This window comes from Salvelinus namaycush, chromosome 19 (assembly GCF_016432855.1).
Source record: "Salvelinus namaycush isolate Seneca chromosome 19, SaNama_1.0, whole genome shotgun sequence".
Lineage (NCBI taxonomy): Eukaryota > Metazoa > Chordata > Actinopteri > Salmoniformes > Salmonidae > Salvelinus > Salvelinus namaycush.
The window spans coordinates 39251635-39269506 of record NC_052325.1 but is presented as its reverse complement, the minus strand read 5'-3'; the positions used below and the strand labels follow the sequence as shown (position 1 = coordinate 39269506).

Here is a 17872-nt window from a genome sequence, read left to right as displayed (position 1 = left end):
TACTCCTTCCAATTAAAGTTGCACTTGGCTTCCCTTATTAAACTCCAGGATGCAACCGTAAGGAAATGCTTGGAAATGGAAATGCTTACTAGTCACAGGGATGCCTCCTCGAAGTCAGCAGCCCAAATCACTTTGAGGGCGCTGAATTTGTTAAGATTTAGGAAGTGGCTTTTCTATTCACCACATATCACAAGTAGTCCAGTTATTATCAGTGAACATGGGTAACAATTGGAATTATATAGAATACATTCGCAAGTTGTGGAGTTCTAGGCATTTTGTGAATAAATAAACATTAATTTGTATGTCTGCTAAGTATATACAGTTTATTCCATGCAGGATTGTGCCAAGTGACAGAAAGGTTTGAAAGCCAACACAGATTGAGGCAAATTGCCTGGTCAATTTATTGTCTCCTCATGCACTTTACACATGGCAGACATTTGTATTTTGGAAATATTTAGAAAGCTATGAATTTAGGATTAAACAAAACAACGAAGAAAAAAAAGTAAAGACAGGGCACCCATATTCTTTCCTTTTATTACTCCCTGAACTATCAAATCACAGTAGCCAGGGCAACACATCACCATACCCCTGGACAGGTCACACCTGTGACATTGGCAAAGTGATAAGTGAATTTACTGACAATGCACACACACAAAAAAACACCTATCTAGTGTGTTAGATCTAAACATAAACATGTGTGCTGACAGGTGCACTGTAGTTTAGAAAGTACCAAAGGGTCCGGGAAAACACCAGAGGATCCCAAGGGAGAGGAGGTGTGTCAAGAAGTTCAATTTCATCTTTAGTTTGATCCATTCATGATGTATGCAGTGTCTGTCACAACTACAGCTCATCTAGGAGCACAGATTAGAAATGTTTTTAAAGAAAAAAGAAATGGAGAAAAATAAAATGTTTGCACAGCATATTCAACTAGTAATCTCTCTTCCTGCTGAACCAGTTGTCACAAATCAGTGATTAAGCATGGAGATATCTAGGGCACATAGTAATGTCATATTTTCTCCATGATCTTTTTTTCAATCATAAAAGCACATTATTCATTTGATTCAACATTTTACTGATAGTCATTGTCAATAAATTGAATAATACAATGATTAATTAATGACAATTAAAAGCAGCAACTTGTTAAAAATAAGACACCTGAAGCCCCCATATCATTCTGCATCAATGATAGCTTTCACAATTAAAAAGATATGAGCAAAGTCACATTGTAAAAGCTTGCACATGTGTAACTTCAAATGAAAATGTAAGGCTGATTTATTCAATCCAACTACCACAGATACATGGAGCTGCATGCATTTGTTTTGATTCTTTTCACAAACCAATTCTTGTAGTTACCATATTATTACATTGAATCTTCATCCTCTGAACTTTCGGCCACAGATCGAGCGTGTTCAGCATAGTCAAAGGCAGGTAACTGGATACCCAGCTCGCTCCACTTGTTGACGTTCTTCCTCTTTTCATCATACGTCACCAGGAAGTTCTTGACGTGAAGACAAGGACACTCGATTCCACGGTAGAGCATCATTGAACCCCATCTCTGCGGGAAGAAATCGATGTGAGTGAACAGTTGGCTTTGTAACATGCACTTACAGTAGATATAGATTGAAATGTTTGAATATCTATTCAGGGATTGACATTAAGGGTTGCCCTATTGCCTTGGGCAAATGAACTAAGCAGTCACGCAAGTTGAGCCTGCTCTGAAAACAACCAAACAGAAAGAATTCTAGTAGCCTAAAACTGATCACTTGGGTTTCTCCCAATTGTTTAAGTGAAAGACAGACACTTTTTGGCATTTATGGCAGTCGGGCAAGTTGAGCCTGCTCTGAGAATCTTTTACTGATAACAACCAAAATACAATCATTCCACTACCGATCTTTCTGATTCCTCCCATATGTATAGGTGTAAAGTAGGTCATATATGGCTCTCCTGCATGTAAAAAGCAAATGTACATTTTTAGGCAAATCTTCAGGCAACCAAAAGAAAACACTCCTTACTTGCTAGATTGGCAAGTGCCTTTCAAACTTTAACGTAAATTGTTGTCTATTATAGGTCAACACCAACATCTTTCTCTCTACAGAATTAGGACAGGGCATAGGCCTACCTGTCCACAGTCTTTGCATGCTATGAAACCATTGGTCTCGTAGTCCAGTAGCCTCTTAACAAGTGAGGTGTTTTCTCTTTGAATGAAAAGTTCCCTGCAAAAGAGAGAACAGACATTGTTTCAATAATAACTTACATCTGTGGTTGAGGGGCTGTATGTAGACTCAAGGCAAGCATTTTAAAATGTGAATATAGGGGTTTGGGGTATATCTTTTAGTTTTCTAATGCTAGAACGTGTGTACAACACATCTTTACCAACAACCGTGTACTGTATATTAGGCTACAAACTTGCACAGGTTGGGTTACTTTGACAAGAGGACAGCTGTTTGCAGCAGAACATACTTAAATTGGGGTGTGACGTTGACTCTGTGCATATTTTCAATGATTTCAACATCTTCCCCAGAGCAGACTGGTTTGTTGCAGCTTCTACAACTGAACTTCACTTTGGACGGGCTCTCCTTTTTCATTCCTTTCTGCTTCTTCTTGGTTGTTCGCACTCTTTCCTCCATGATCGCCTGAATCTGGAATTCTTCAATCTTGCAACAAACAATTAAAACGCAATTAGTATATCTTTTTTTGTGTGTTGTTGACGTTACTCAACTAGGTTTAAGAAATCAAATCTTAAAATATATTTCATTTAGTATCAAGCTGGCAGTTAAGAGTTGAGAGGAGACTTACCCTCTTTTCATATTCCTCTTGATCTAATTTCTTGACTTTATCGATAGCTTTGCTCATCATCTTCTCACGGTACTCGTTGACACTCTCTCGTTCAGCGACCCCAGAACCCTCCCCCGCCACTAAGGTATAACTACTGTCCTCAGCTCTGCCTCTGCCTCGGGCCTACAAGACACAAACACAGTAAACATGTTCTCATTAAACCATGGCAGTGAGCGATTGAAGTCATGCGAACAGCATGATAATGCAGATTGAGTTATACAGTGAATACATTGTCTGCTAACCAGTGAATACTATTTATTTGGCGAGTTAGCAGAGTTAGCAGACGATACAGAATCTAAGTTCATAGTTCTTAGTTAATAATGTGGATATTGACTAATAATGACATGTTTTTGACAAAGCCAGTTAACCTTGAAATTACTGACCTGAATCATAGCGATCTCATTGGTCACAAGCTCATATCGTATCACAAAGTTACATGCTGCTATGTCCAGACCCTCTTCAGCCACTGTCGTTGCAATCAGTAAGTTGATCTCCGCATTCTGAAACTTGTTCAAAACATCCCTTTGTTCTGCCTGAAAAACACAAACGTGGGCAAAATATATTATTCAATACAATGTAATTAAGCACAACTTTACAAAGCAGAAGATGTATGACAGTGTGCATTAATCAAACAAAGATGAACCAATTTGATGTAATACTACTGTCATCCACTTAAGTACATTTTCACAGTGAATGTTTTCAAAGTAATCTATTTAAGTAAAAAAGCAGACTTGGCTGACAGCCAGCCTTTGTAAAATGTGAAACAGTGCACTCACAGCGGTCATTGGTTTCACAACACTCTGGCCTCCTCCTCCAATCACATGGCAAGCTTTTACTCCGACTTCCTCGAACTTGGAGTTCTCCTGAACCCATTGAGCTAATGCGATGGCACTGCGACGGGTCTTTGTGAAAATGATCCCTCTAGCCTTTTCTCTAGATGTAAACTCATGCAGGATTTTGGTTCTCAGCTTAGCTAGGCTATTATTTTCATACTGGGGAAGCTTAGCCAACTCCTGCAGTTTCACTTTGCTATCTGCAAGAAAGTAGATTTTGAAGAAAGACGTGAATAATAAACTCCCAGATATCTATGTAGGGCTACATTACAATGTACTAAAAACATTAGATGTACAGTAAGCTACCTTTAAAGAGTGTGAAAAGGAATCTTTCTGTGTCGGTCTTAATGATGGCCTCCTCGTCCTCTGGGGCCACTTTCTTCTTCAGCTCCTCGTCAAAGTATTTGTCTAGGAAGCTGAAGGCATCCCACATGCGGATGGTTTTGCCTAGGTACAGGGCCTCGTTGTACTGCCGTAGATGCTCAGCACAAACTCGCACTTTTTGATTCTCCTCTTTTGCAGCTGTAGGAAAACATCGATACAATGCTTGTACACTGAACAAAAATATAAATGCAACAATTTCAAATACTTTACTGACTTACAGTTCATATAAGCAAATCAGTCAGTTCAAATAAATAAATGAGGCCCTAATCTATAGATTTCACGACTGGGAATACAGATATGTATCTGTTGGTCACAGATACCTTAAAAAAGGTTGTGGATCAGAAAACTAGTCAGTATCTGGTGTGACCACCCTTTGCCTCATGCAGCGCGACACATCTCCTTCGCATAGAGTTGATCAGGCTGTTGATTGTGGCCTGTGGAATGTTGTCCCACTCCTCTTCAATGGCTGTGCGAAGTTGCTGGATATTCTGGGAACTGGAACACACTGTCGTACACGTCGATCCAGAGCATCCCAAGCTTGCTCAATGAGTGACATGTCTTGTGAGTATGCTGGGAATGGAAGAACTACAACATTTCTGCTTCCAGGAATTGTGTCCTTGCGACATGAGATGTCCATTATCATGCTGAAACATGAGTTAATGGCGGTGGATGAATGGCACGACAATGGGCCTCAGGATCTCGTTACGACACAGAACTGCAGTCAGGTCAAGACCCTGGTGAGGACGACGAGCCAGCAGATGAGCTTCCCTGAGATGGTTTCTGACAGTTTGTGCAGAAATTCTCTGGTTGTACAAACTCACAGTTTCATCAGCTGTCCGGGTGGCTGGTTTCAGACGCAGGTAAAGAAGCCGGCTGTGGAGGTCCTGGACTGGCGTAGTTACACGTGGTGGGCGGTTGTGAGATCGGTTGAACGTTTTATGGTAGAGAAATTAACATTGAATTCTCTGGCAACAGCTCTGGTGGACATTCCTGCAGTAAGCATGCCAATTGTATGCTCCCTCAAAACTTGAGATATCTGTGGCATTGTGTTGTGTGACAAAAATGCTAATTTTAAGTGACCTTTTATTGTCCACAGCACAAGGTGCACCTGTGTAATGATCATGCTGTTTAATCCGCTTCTTGATATGCCACACCTGTCAGGTGGATGGATTATCTTAGCATCGGAGAAATGCTCACTAACAGGGATGTAAACAAATTTGTGCACAAAATTTGAGAGAAATACGCTTTTTGTGCATCTGGAAAGTTTCTGGGATCTTTTATTTCAGCTCATGAAACATGGGACCAACACTTTACATGCTGCATTTATATTTTTGTTCAGTATACTTTTGGGGTATAACAGGGTGTCTATTATTCAGTTATGAAACTTGGTATAGAGAATGGATGAAATATATTTAGATTACGCCTCTTATTAGTAGCCCTCCAGTACAAAAGAACATGAAAATAAATGTGTTCCCTCACCATTTTGTTCTTTCTGGACCACCCACTGCTCATAGTTCTGGGTGCCTAGGTCGCAGGTAGGGTTCAGTTCAGCATGGATGTGAATGGCATTCATGATTCCTTTGATAACATCGCCAAAGGGATCCTGACAAGAGAGAATTAAACAGATGTAAGAACATAAATACATTTACACACTTCAAAAACTCAGGATAATGTATATATATTATTTCATGAAAATCCACATCTCTTTCTACTGGGAATAAAAAAAAAAAAAAAGAGTACCTCTTTTCTCTCTTCGGCAGTGGCAATTTTTTTGTGCGGTTCTTTTTTGTTTTCCCCAAGGTTCCCCGTCATTATTTTGTATGCGTCCAAGTTTGCGCAGATCTACAAAAGACAGAACATGAATTGAACCAATGAGCAAAAACATCAAAACAAATACGATGAGGTTTATTAGAAACCACCTGCCTCTATAATAAAGATCAGTCACAATGCTTAGCAATGCAATACTGTACTTCCAAAGAAGTGTTCTATTAATCAATCACACAGTATATTCATTGGTGGAAAAAGTACCCAATTATCATACTTGAGTAAAAGTAAAGATACCTTAGTAGAAAATGACTCAAGTAAAAGTGAAAGTCAGCCTGTAAAATACTACTTGATTAGAAATCTAAAAGTATTTGGTTTTAAATATACTTAAGTATCAAAAGTAAATGTATAAATAATTTCACATTCCTTTTATTAAGCAAACCAGACGTCACTATTTGATTTTTTAAAATGTATTTACGGATAGCCAGGGGCACACTCCAACACTCAGACACCATTTACAAACGAAGCACTTGTGTTTAGTGAGTCCACCAGATAAGAGGCAGTAGGGATGACCGGGGATGGTCTCTTAATAAGTGCATGAATTGGACCATTTTCCTGTCCTGCTAAGCATTCAAAATGTAAAGAGTACTTTTGGCTGCCAGGGAAAATGTATGGAGTAAAAAGTACAGGAATGGAGTAAAAGTTGTCAAAAATATAAATAGTAAAGTACACACCCCCAAAAATCGACTTAAGTAGTACTTTAAAGTATTTTTTACTTAAGTACTTTACACCACTGAGTATATTAAAATAAAATAACAATAACATCTATTTTGCATCACCACTTCAGTGTGACCCGTTGAGAGTTAAAACCAAAAGCTGTTTCCAATATTTTCCTGTGTGGTGAAAAAAAGGTTTTATTTAACTAGTCAGTCAGTTAAGAGCAAATTCTTATTTACAATGATGGCCTACACCGACCAAACCCGGACGACGCTGGGCCAATTGTGCACTGCCCTATGGGACTCCCAATCACGGCTGGTTGTGATACAGCCTGGATTTGAACCAGGGTGTCTGTAGTGACGCCTCTAGCACTGAGATGCAGTGCCTTAGACTGCTGCACCACTCAGGAGCCCAACGTAGGCATGGTTAAAAAAGGCATGGTGAGGTTTACGGCTGCCTGGAGTGCGGAGGACATGTGGAACATTGGAAACAGCTTGGCTGAGCAGGGGTGAGCACTGAGCAGAGTAGTAACTGAATGAGGGAGGGACAAAGGGCGGGTGGGGCTTGACAGGGAGGGAGGAAAGTGCTTAATGAAAAGAGGAAGGGCAAGAATGAGAATGACGAGGGTGTGTGTCTAGAGAGAGAATGAAAAAGAAGGAGAGAGAAAAAAAGAGATGTAGCCTAGTAGTGTATGTTATTTACTCGTAGAATGTGCTCCTCTGCTTTATCAATTTTCTTGGCTCCCCCGACGCCGGGTGAGGCGGTCAAGCCTAGGATCTGTGGGATGGCCACTGTATCCTTCTGCTCTTTCTTTAACTTGGCGTTCTTGTGCTTCTGCTTGAGGTAGCGGATCATGATGTGGTTATAGACTCCTCCCTTCTGTGTGTGGTGGCACTCATCGATCACAATCAGTGACAAATCTACATGGCAGAAACAAGGAGCAAATACACTCAATGCGATTGTTGGAAGACAAAATGAAACATATTGGTTTAACGTAAGAACGTGTCATATAATGGATATAGGAGACAGCTGGTGTACATTTCAAATGAAACATTCCTGCGGTTACTCGTTCAACAATCTAAAACCGTCTGACCCTCAGACCGTAGAAAAGCTTCCGCCCAGGCCAGATTGGTCTGCTGATCACTTTGTCTCCTCTAAAGTCCGATTTTCCCATTACATTGTGCCGTGGGTCTGGTTATATTGCTGTAGGGCTCCTAGGAACAATAGTTGGCTCTAGCCTTACTACCTGTATTCAACATTCCCTTTGTTTTATCTCCCATAATGCTAGTGCTGTAAATATACTTAAGTGGCTTATTGACACCCACAAATTTCACCCTCCCTGGTCTGGCTCTATGTCTGAGGCCCTCCTACATTAACCACTACATTTCTAGGAAGTCTACGATCAATTTTCCACCACACTGCATGACTGCTGTGTCGCTAGAGTCCATTTCTCAGAAAGGTTTAAATGTGAATTTCACAGCACTGAGAGACGTGTGATGAGGTATGAACATCCACAAATGCAACTTTAAACAGAAGTGCTATAATTCCCTTCCCCAGAGGGCATAAGAGTCTGGAGTGGAACATTCAGTCTGATGCAGTGACAGAGGCTCTCATGTGAATTTGATCAGCCACACACTGATGGCTTGAACAGACGTGTGGCCTGGAAAGCAGCAGAAAAAACCTAACCCTCTCAGGCGTTTCAACAAACAGCATATGTTACACTGAGGGATATTCCACCTTGGACTGGCGAGTGCCAGCAAGAGCAAGCAGGAGAGCCGGAAGCAACTGACTGACAAGAACCTGTCAAATTAATTCTCAGAGGGAACACGTCCTGTTTACTTTCCATTCCAATTCCAAACCCCGCTAACGTCCATAGCTGTGGCCAGCAAACTGACTTTGGACTAAGGCGGAGATAAAACCCATGGTCAAAGTTTTACATAAACATGCCTAGCTTACTGTAGATAAGTTTCCCATTAACATTACTCCCATCCCAGATTTAGTCATTAGGAAACTCAGTTCAAGAAAATGATGTCAAACCTGAAAGTTTAATCCCATCGTCATCTCCACTGTGAGCCCTTTCCAAGTAGTTCTCCAGAATCTGGGCTGTACAGATGACGATATCGTTTTTCTGGACAATGTCTGTGAAGGAGATTTTGAGCTGGGAGTCCCCACTGACCCTCTCAACTTTGTATTTGTTTTTAAGGAACTTCCAGAACTCTGTGGAGTAATGTTGCTCTACCAGGGGCACCTGAAGGAGAACATATCATTATTAGAAAGACTAGAGGTTATTCACATTCAATATGTCAGTATGCACTTAGCTGGTGCATATGCACAGTTCTTTCTGTTTGAAAGTACAACTACTTATGAACAGAGGTAATACATTTTTTTGTTTAGACTGACAAATTGGATGTGTGTTACAATAATGCGTACAACAAGATGACATATTTCGTGTTTTTTAGTTTGGGGAGGTACTCAAGTTATTTCTACTTCAATGAAGATGCATATCATGTTGTGTGTTTTATTGAATACATTTCTCAAATTGGATCGGGAAAAAGAACACTAAGTAACTTCATAACACAGTCATACGTGTAGGGGTGTGCATCGTTTATATGCAGTGCTTGACTTGGGCAGGAGCTCACTGGAGCTGAGTACGGCCACCTACATTTTTCTACTGCTGGACTTCCTGCACCTCATATAATATTAGCTCAAAAGTATTGTGAAGCTCCTGCACTTAAATATAAACAGTACCGGCACCCAAAATGAGTACCAGCATACCCTACATGTGAACCGTGCTAGATGTGATATGACAATGGTTTTTCCAATATAGAAAAATAGCATGGGAATGACTGCCAAACTGATTGTTGTTAAGTGGTGTATTTTATTACTCTTAAAGAAATGATTTGTGTTGAGTAGAGACTAACTGTGTCATGCCCAGTACTGTACTGTGCTAGCAGCTTTCTTTGTGATCTCTATAGGCCTAGCTACAGTATGAGACAATACACACACATACAGTACCGACAAGTTGTGTGCACGGGACATTGTATGGGAAACTGGAGTACCTTGTTAACCAAGACAACCACTTTCCCTGGTCGGCCCTCTTTCCTCCTGCTGTCCAGATGTTCTTTGGTAATATAGACAGCAACTCTGGTTTTACCACTTCCTGTTGGGAGGCATATGATGATGTTTTTTCCCTCCAAGGCGGGCCTGGCCACGTCCATCTGATAATCTCGAAGAACAATGACAGCTTTTGGGGAGCTTTCAGCAGCAGCGGCAATGCAGCCTGTAGAGGAGACGAGAGAGGTTCAGATCAAAACTGTTGTCCACATCAGCACCCTGAAAATCCTTCTTTATCCCACCTACTCCCCTTCACCAACATTGACTGAAGTGGATTTAACAAGTGACATATAAGGGATCATAGCTTTCACCTGGATTCACCTGGTCAGTCTATGTTATGGAAAAAGCAGGTGTGCTTACATGTATAACTACAAGAAAAACATTTTAATCTCTTTAATCTTGTATGTTAAGAGGTCTCTCGTCTGAAACATGATTAAATTGGACTCCTGCAACACAAACCAACGGAGAGATATGGTGTCCTAAACGCAATAGGAAACAGACAGTGAACTTTGTGCTCTCCTGGTCTTTTATCAGCAAATCCCAGACTTATTAGAGAGGAGATTCCACCATGGTTAATGCCATGTCAATAAGATATGAATCCCACACAGAGTGTTTTTCCGCCTGATGGAGAAAGCAGAATGCAATATACTGTATTTTAATGAAGTACTCCCAATGTCTTCTTTAAGCCGCAGAGCACACATGCCACTGGTTTATGGAAACGCACCATAACCCCATATGTATTGGATCTGCTCACATCAGGCATTCTGCCCAACGTTCAGAGTAGCTAAATAAAATAAAAAATCCCCAACATGTGGCTGAATATGGTGACTCACGGTCTTGATAGCAGAGTAATGTAAGCAAGATTGAGAGTAACTCAAAATAAAGGCGATACAAACAGACACACAGGGGTGTCATCAGAGGCTGGTTTGAGTGACAGGAGCTGTCCGCGTCGGTGTGTTAGGCTTCACCTGGCCGAGGCCTCCTGCTGGCTCATCTGCCCCGTAACATTGACGTCCAATGACTCATCACTCCGCATCATCATCATGATGTCACAGACCCCTTGTGGCGGATTCATGGCATAAATATCAATTGGCTGATTTATAAAAAGCCTATTAAAGTGAACTAATCAGTCACATTTTTTATGTGAGGTGAGACAACTAAAAGTTTTGCCTCTAAAAGGGCAAATTCCTTCATACTTAAATTGATGTCAAGCATGTGAAACATGTGGAACCCAAGGCATCACTGTCTAACATACAGTACCAGTACCTACTCATTCCAGGGTTTTTCTTTATTTGACTATTTCTTACATTGTAGGATAGTAGTGAAGACATCACAACTATGAAATAAATATGGAATCATGTAGTAACCAAAAAATGTTAAATAAATCAAAATATATTTTAGATTCTTCAAAGTAGCCACCCTTTGCCTTGATGAAAGCTTTGCACACTCTTGGCATATTACTGAATCATAACCATGTAACAACATCCAACTCTTCCTTTAGTCCCTATATGGACTCTAAATAGCATGCGTTTGCAATTGGGAGCTTTGGCTATGCTCCGTCCTCTTTAACCTGTGTGAGGCTTGTCATGATACACATGGAACATATTCTCTGAGCCAAATAGGATAGGCTCTAGGAACTCTTCCATTCAAACATTTCTCTCTCACACAAACTATGGATTCTCCTCCAAACGGAAAAACCAATTGAAAGTTCCTTTCATTCTATCATATTCAAAATGTTAACTAAAGTACAAGCAACAATGCTTATTATAAGTTTACTATAATTACAAATTCATCTAATGATTTTCAGGGATCTGAATTATTCATCAGCGCAACACCTGGTTTTGAAATTCGATTGATCGAGGTCCTGACAGATATTATGGAATGTTTTAAATGCGTAAAACAATGAAGAGAGCTTTCAAAGAATGTAATGAGGACATGATGCAATATAAGACTAACATCACAGCAGGTTGAGAAGAAACAACAATAACTTTTCAGGAAATTTGACTGAGTGAGCAAAACTTGAGGTAAACGTATGAAAGGAATAGCAGACTGGATTTCATTGCACATTTGGCCTTCATTTGAGAAGCTTTGCAAGCTCCCTCTCCTTCTCCTACATAGTTTGAGCATTCAATCACTCATTCCCAAAAGTGTTCAACTGATTCCACCATTATCGTTTCAAGATGAATGCTAACAGACACAGTGCAAGTGCTGCTAACTTAATCCAAAACTGCAGACTGATTAGAACTCCCCTTCAAGTGTGACTTTGATGGTTCCCCATTTTGTACATGGTGGAGGAGTTGAGTAGGACTATATTTGTGATTGACTGATGACTCGCAACACTTCAAACTGTTTTAAAAAGAGCCTCTGCTATGAATCTAACATGTAATCCAACTGCATTATTTTCTAAGGTAATGTCAGATACAGTTTATAACTTTTGTTCAAAGAATGATTAGGGGTTGAGCTATTTTCCAAAAATTGCTGCATATGAAACAGAACAGAACAGGAGAAGGTGAATTAAATATTACCTGGCATTGAGAGATCCAAAATATTTTCCGGTTTCCCATTTTCCATGGGTTCTTCTGTGCCACTATATAGGTCTAAAAATATCAAACAATAATTATTTACACAACTGACGTGCTAATAATTTTCAAAAGTTAAAGTCATCCATCTCAATGTGATCATTTCAGCTTAATGTGTTAAAATTTGTTTACACAGATTTTATACTGCACAAAATATAAATGCAACATGTAAAGTGTTGGTCGCATGTTTCATGAGCTGAAATAAAAGATCCCAGATATTTTCCATACGCAAAAAAAGATAATCCATCCACCTGACAGATGCGGCATATCAAGAAGCTGATTAAACAGCATGATCATTACACAGGTGCACCTTGTGCTGGGGACAATAAAAGGCCACTCTAAAATGTGCAGTTTTGTCACACAACACAATGACACAGATGTCTTAAGTTGAGGGAGCATGCTGACTGCAGGAATGTCCACCAGAGCTGTTGCCAGAGAACCTTATGTTAATTTCTCTACCATAAGCCGCCTCCAACACCATTTTAGAGAATTTGGCAGTATGTCCAACCGGCCTCACAACCACGTGTAACCATGCCAGCCCAGGACCGCCACATCTGGCTTCTTCACCTGCGGTATCGTCTGAGACCAGCCACCTGGACAGCTGATGAAACTGAGAAGTATTTCTGTCTGTAATAAAGCCCTTTTGTGGGGAAACACTCATTCTGATTGGCTGGGCCTGGCTCCCAAGTGGGTGGGCCTATGCCCTTGCAGGTCCACCCATGGCTGCACCCCAGCCCAGTCATGTGAAATCCATAGATTAGGGCATTATTTATTTATTTCAATTGACTGATTTCCTTATATGAACTATAACTCAGTAAAATTGTTGCATGTTGCGTTTATATTTTTGTTCAGTATAAATACTGTACAGTTGAAGTCGGAAGTTTACATACACCTTAGCCAAATACATTTAAACTCAGTTTTTCACAATTCCTGACACTTAATCCAAGTAAAAATTCCCTGTTTTAGGTCAGTTAGGATCACCACTTTAGTTTAAGAATGTGAAATGTCAGAATAATAGTAGTTTGTAAAACAAGAAATTTGTGGAGTGGTTGAAAAACGAGTTTTAATGACTCCAACCTAAGCGTATGTAAACTTCCGACTTCAACTGAATTTACTGCTTTGAACTAGTACTGCTTCAGTGTTTCAAAAATGTGTCTCCAATGCACCTTCCTCTAGCACTCTACTTATTTATCCTTAAAGGTTGAATATCCAACCGGGGCCCGTATTCATAAAGCGTCTCAGAGGAGTGCTGACCTATGAACAGCCCCCCCAGTGTCCATTCATTATAATCTAAAATGCAAAACTGACCCCAGACCAGCACTCCTACTATGAGACGCTTTATGGACAAAAGGCCCAGCACTACAACCTTGACTATCATGATCAATGCTGTTAAGGTCAGTAAAAGGGTATGACTGTGTTATATTGCACCTGCAGTTTCTGAGTCAGCCTCTGAAGGTTCATCCAGGTGCATGCTGGTCACACTGCTTTCCAATGTCTCCTGCTCTGGGAGAAAAGAGTTCCCCGCTGCTTCTACAGGACCCTCCTCCACCATGTGATCCACATTCCCTGGAGCTTCATTCACAGCCATCAGGACACCTGGCTCATCTGGTGTATTGATCATGTTATAAATTATATCATGATGAGAAAAAGACAGGGATAGGCTAGTCAATATTTACAACTTATTCAAAGCTACTATTCAAGTTCAAAGGAGCATGGTTTAGGCTAGGATGAAGGACAATATATGGGCAATCTATAAATTCTTACCTATCAAGTTATCACCAGTTGACTCCCCTGTCAATTCTTTAAACAGGTACTTGTGTTCAGTGACCTGTAAGGACTTCAAGAAGACGGAGAACCATCCGGGCGGGAATCTCACGATTCTCCTGAGTAGTTCACGAGCACCACCCATATTTCCTCGGTTTTGACATTCAGCTAAAATCTAAAACAGAAGTAGAATGGGTTAAATATAGGCTAATGTAAGAGTTATGTACTCACATCAAAGCTGCAGTGCAGTTAGTGGCATTAGTCTGCCCTCATCTGGTCCAGAGATATATTACATAAATACACTAAGCGGACAGTGTATTAGGTACACCCATCGAGTACCTGGATGTATCCCCCTTTGCCCCAGAACAGCTTGAATTCTTCGGGACAGTAAAACATTGCTGAATTGTTATCAAGAGACGTAACGTGTGCTAGGAAAACATTCCCCACACCATTACGCCACCAGCCTGTACCATTGACACCAGGCAGGATGGGTCCATGGACTCATGCTGTTTACGCCAAATCCTGACTCTGCCATCCACATGACGCAACAGGAACCAGGATTCCTTGGACCAGGCAATCTTTTTCCACTCCTCAACTGTCCAGTGTTGGTGATAGCTGCCCACGGGAGCCGCTTCTTCTTGTTTTTATTTGATAGGAGTGGATTCCGGTGTGGTTGTCTGCTGCAATAGCCCACCCGTGACAAGGACCGACGTGTTGTGCATTCAGAGATGCCGTTCTGTACACTGTTGTACACTGCACCATTATTTGCCTGTTTGGGGCCCGCATGTCATCTTGACGATTTTTGCCATTCTCCTTCTGGCGCTGACGATTATACCACACTCAAAAATGATTTTCTGATTGTCTATGCTATTAAAATGTGGGTGAAAAGGGAAACAAATAATAAATTCTGAGTTTTTGGGAGGCCAAGGACACGGTCTACCAGTGTCCTAGCTAGCTGTGTACCGGTGTCCTCCTAGCTAGCTAACACACAGTGTCCTTCTCTCCCACCTGCCCTTGTTAGCAGAACAGTGCCTGACAGGTGAGGGCGAAGGACAATGTCCGTGTCCTAGCTATCGTTAGCTTGCTAGCTACCTATCCCGCCTGCTGTGCACCGTAGTTCTCACTAGCTGGCACACAGTGTCCTTTGTTCCCGTCTGCTGAACACCTGCCCTCAGCGTTGTTAACAGAATTGTGGGAAAACAGTGCTTGACAGGCGGGGGACGAAGGACACTGTCTACCGGTGTCCTAGCTATCGCTAGCTAGCTACCTCTCCCGCCTGCTGTGTACTGGAGTTAGCTACCGGCGTTGTCGCCCCGCCTTTTCTTCTGTGGAATTTATCGGCGGTTGGCATCCAACGTTACCGAGCATTACCATACTGGTGCATTACTGTACTGGAGCGCCCCCGCCTCCCACCTGTGTACCGAGAAGAGTGCAATTGCGTTGCTGCATGTGGGATAAATCCATTTGAAATCAATCACTTTTTTACAGCACCCCTTTTGATTTGAACGAAAACATCCATACATACAGTGCCCTCAGAAAGAATTCACACCCCTTGACTTCCCCCCCCAAAAAACTGTTACAGCCTGCATTTAAAATTGATTAAACTGAGACTGTGCCACTGATCTACACACAATAATATGTGGATTATTTTTTAGCTACTAGCTAGTACAACGGTAGACAGTGTTTTCCTGCAGTACTGTTAACGACGGCATGTGTTCGGCAGGCATTAGCGAAGGACACTGGGTGCTAGGTAGCTAACTACACAGCAGGTGGGATAGGTAGCTATCTAGCTAATGATAGATAGGACACCGGCAGTGTGCCTGTTGGCACTGTTTTCCCGCAGTTCTATTAACGTCGGCGAGGGCTGGTGGAAGCGAAGGACACTGTGTGCTAGCTAGCTAGATAGTTATCTCTAGAAGGATTCCGGTACACAGCAGGAGGGTAGCGGGGGTGACACCGGTAGCTCAACAAGGTCTCACTGCAGAATTAGACATTCATTCACGTTCTCCAAAAGTGAAATTTCAAAGTGTTTTTGTTGCTCCTGCTGCTCTGTATCATTTAATTTATCCAAAGGTCAAATAGAAGAAAAAAAATATTCCAAAACCCTAATATAAAAATTTAAACCAGTGTCCACGACTGGGATCGAACACGAAACCTTCTGATCCAGAGTCATGGGATTGTTGCTCCTGCTGCACTCTATCGTTCCATTTCTCAAAATGTCAAATTTTAAGGGTTAAGTTGAGGCACTAATTCCGAATGGTTAAGATATGGGTTTGGGATAGGGTTAAAACATTCCGTTTCGGCACTCATTCCAAATGGTTAAGATATGGGTTTGGGATAGGGTTAAAACAACCTTTTGGACCAGAGCAATGGGATTATGTCCATCCACCACCCACAACACTCTTGTTACAGAAATCCCCCTGCCGAGGGCACTGTGGGACTAATTTCCAGCGTGTTTTGTTGTTGTTTATGTGTGGCTGGAGCTGCGCTGACTGACTCTCACCAAACCTCACCCTTTCTTGCCTTCACATGAGAGATCAATATCACCTCCAGCTCATGGCTTCAGCCAATCGGAACAATAGCCATATGTCGCACCCCTGTGCACGCTCTAGCCATGCAGTCTCTCTAGGCCCGGATTGGCTTTGCAAATCATACTTTACAAATATCTATTCGGGTCTGTGTATTTATCTCCTGTATAGCATATTTATTATATCTGTTTCTGTCCATTACAGAACCATACCCATGTATATACACATTTACATACCCATGTTTATCTTCTCCTGTGTGTGAGTAAAGTTCATGTAAGGTAACTTTTAGTCTGATTTATTCCCCTCTAACCAAGGGGTGTCAGTGACTCACAAAACAGTAAAATACATAGAGCCGGATCGCTCTCTTTCAACTCTAGCAAAACCTAAGCCTACTTGATGGTAATTGTGCTCACTGTTGCCCCTAGGGTCAGGTTTTGAAGTCATTTCCCAACATCCTCAGGACATCGATAAACGTCCAATTTCGACGTCAATCTTGAACGACCTGAATGGGTAGCTAGTTAAAAACTCAGATAATACTGTTATTTCCTTTTTGACCCACATTTTAAATCGCACAGACAACCAGGGGAAATCCAGAATATTGCCATGCAGGAATGCCCTGATTGCGAGCCGAAATTGTACATTTAGGTCATCATTAATAATCTGATTTAATAAGAGTTAAAACATTTTTTATTGATTTATTTAACCAGGCAAGTCAGTTATGAACACATTCTTATTTACAATGATGGCCTACCCCGGCCAAACCCCGGACGACTCACATACAACTACTTACAATTTCACGGTCCTCTGTGGTGAGAATACCTTTAGCAAAACAGTCCGAGCAAACATCAGTAGTCTTCATCCCCAAAAGACTTGGCGACAGAAGTTCAATTAGTCTGACGCAGTTGTCATTCTCTGCCTCCAGAGCAGGACATGGAGGGCTATCCTCCACGTAGGTGGCCGCATGTTTACAACCCCCAGCTGACAGTGCATCCACAAACTCCCTGAACCAACCGTTCGGAAGTGGCCGGATCCTGATGATTGTATCAATAAGTAGATCCGCTGCCTTTAGATTGCTCTCTTTTCTCGCCTTAGTTCGGATCAAGTCCTTGTTGTCATTGTCTAAGAAGTTCAGGTGATCCAGTACAAACTCGACTTCAATGAGTTTCCGCAGCCTAGGTCTGAAGTCCTCAATCAGACTGATGTTGGCGGTGTTAGCTTTGTCAGCGGCCATCGATCAGGTTGATCAGAGATATACACGAAATGCCTGGTCACATCGAAGTCCGGAGTCACGTAGACAAGCACACGGAGGAGTAGGCTAACTGCAGTGCAAATAGTTAAATCAACATGCGCCAAT

The 17872-nt window shown here is 41.5% G+C and overlaps 1 protein-coding gene across 1 annotated transcript; it reads right to left on the bottom strand.

The window, feature by feature from the left end:
- Nucleotides 1-514: 514 nt before the first annotated feature.
- Nucleotides 515-17872, bottom strand: LOC120064408 (interferon-induced helicase C domain-containing protein 1-like). Its single transcript, XM_039014971.1, has 16 exons — nucleotides 17309-17872; nucleotides 13991-14165; nucleotides 13655-13831; nucleotides 12173-12244; nucleotides 9593-9813; nucleotides 8571-8781; nucleotides 7236-7453; nucleotides 5793-5894; nucleotides 5532-5655; nucleotides 3975-4190; nucleotides 3612-3868; nucleotides 3219-3368; nucleotides 2797-2958; nucleotides 2461-2654; nucleotides 2120-2213; nucleotides 515-1555 (listed from the first exon to the last, which is right to left on the bottom strand). Exons 1-16 carry the CDS (start codon nucleotides 17747-17749, stop codon nucleotides 1361-1363), a joined length of 3009 nt encoding a protein of 1002 aa, XP_038870899.1. The 5' UTR covers nucleotides 17750-17872; the 3' UTR covers nucleotides 515-1360.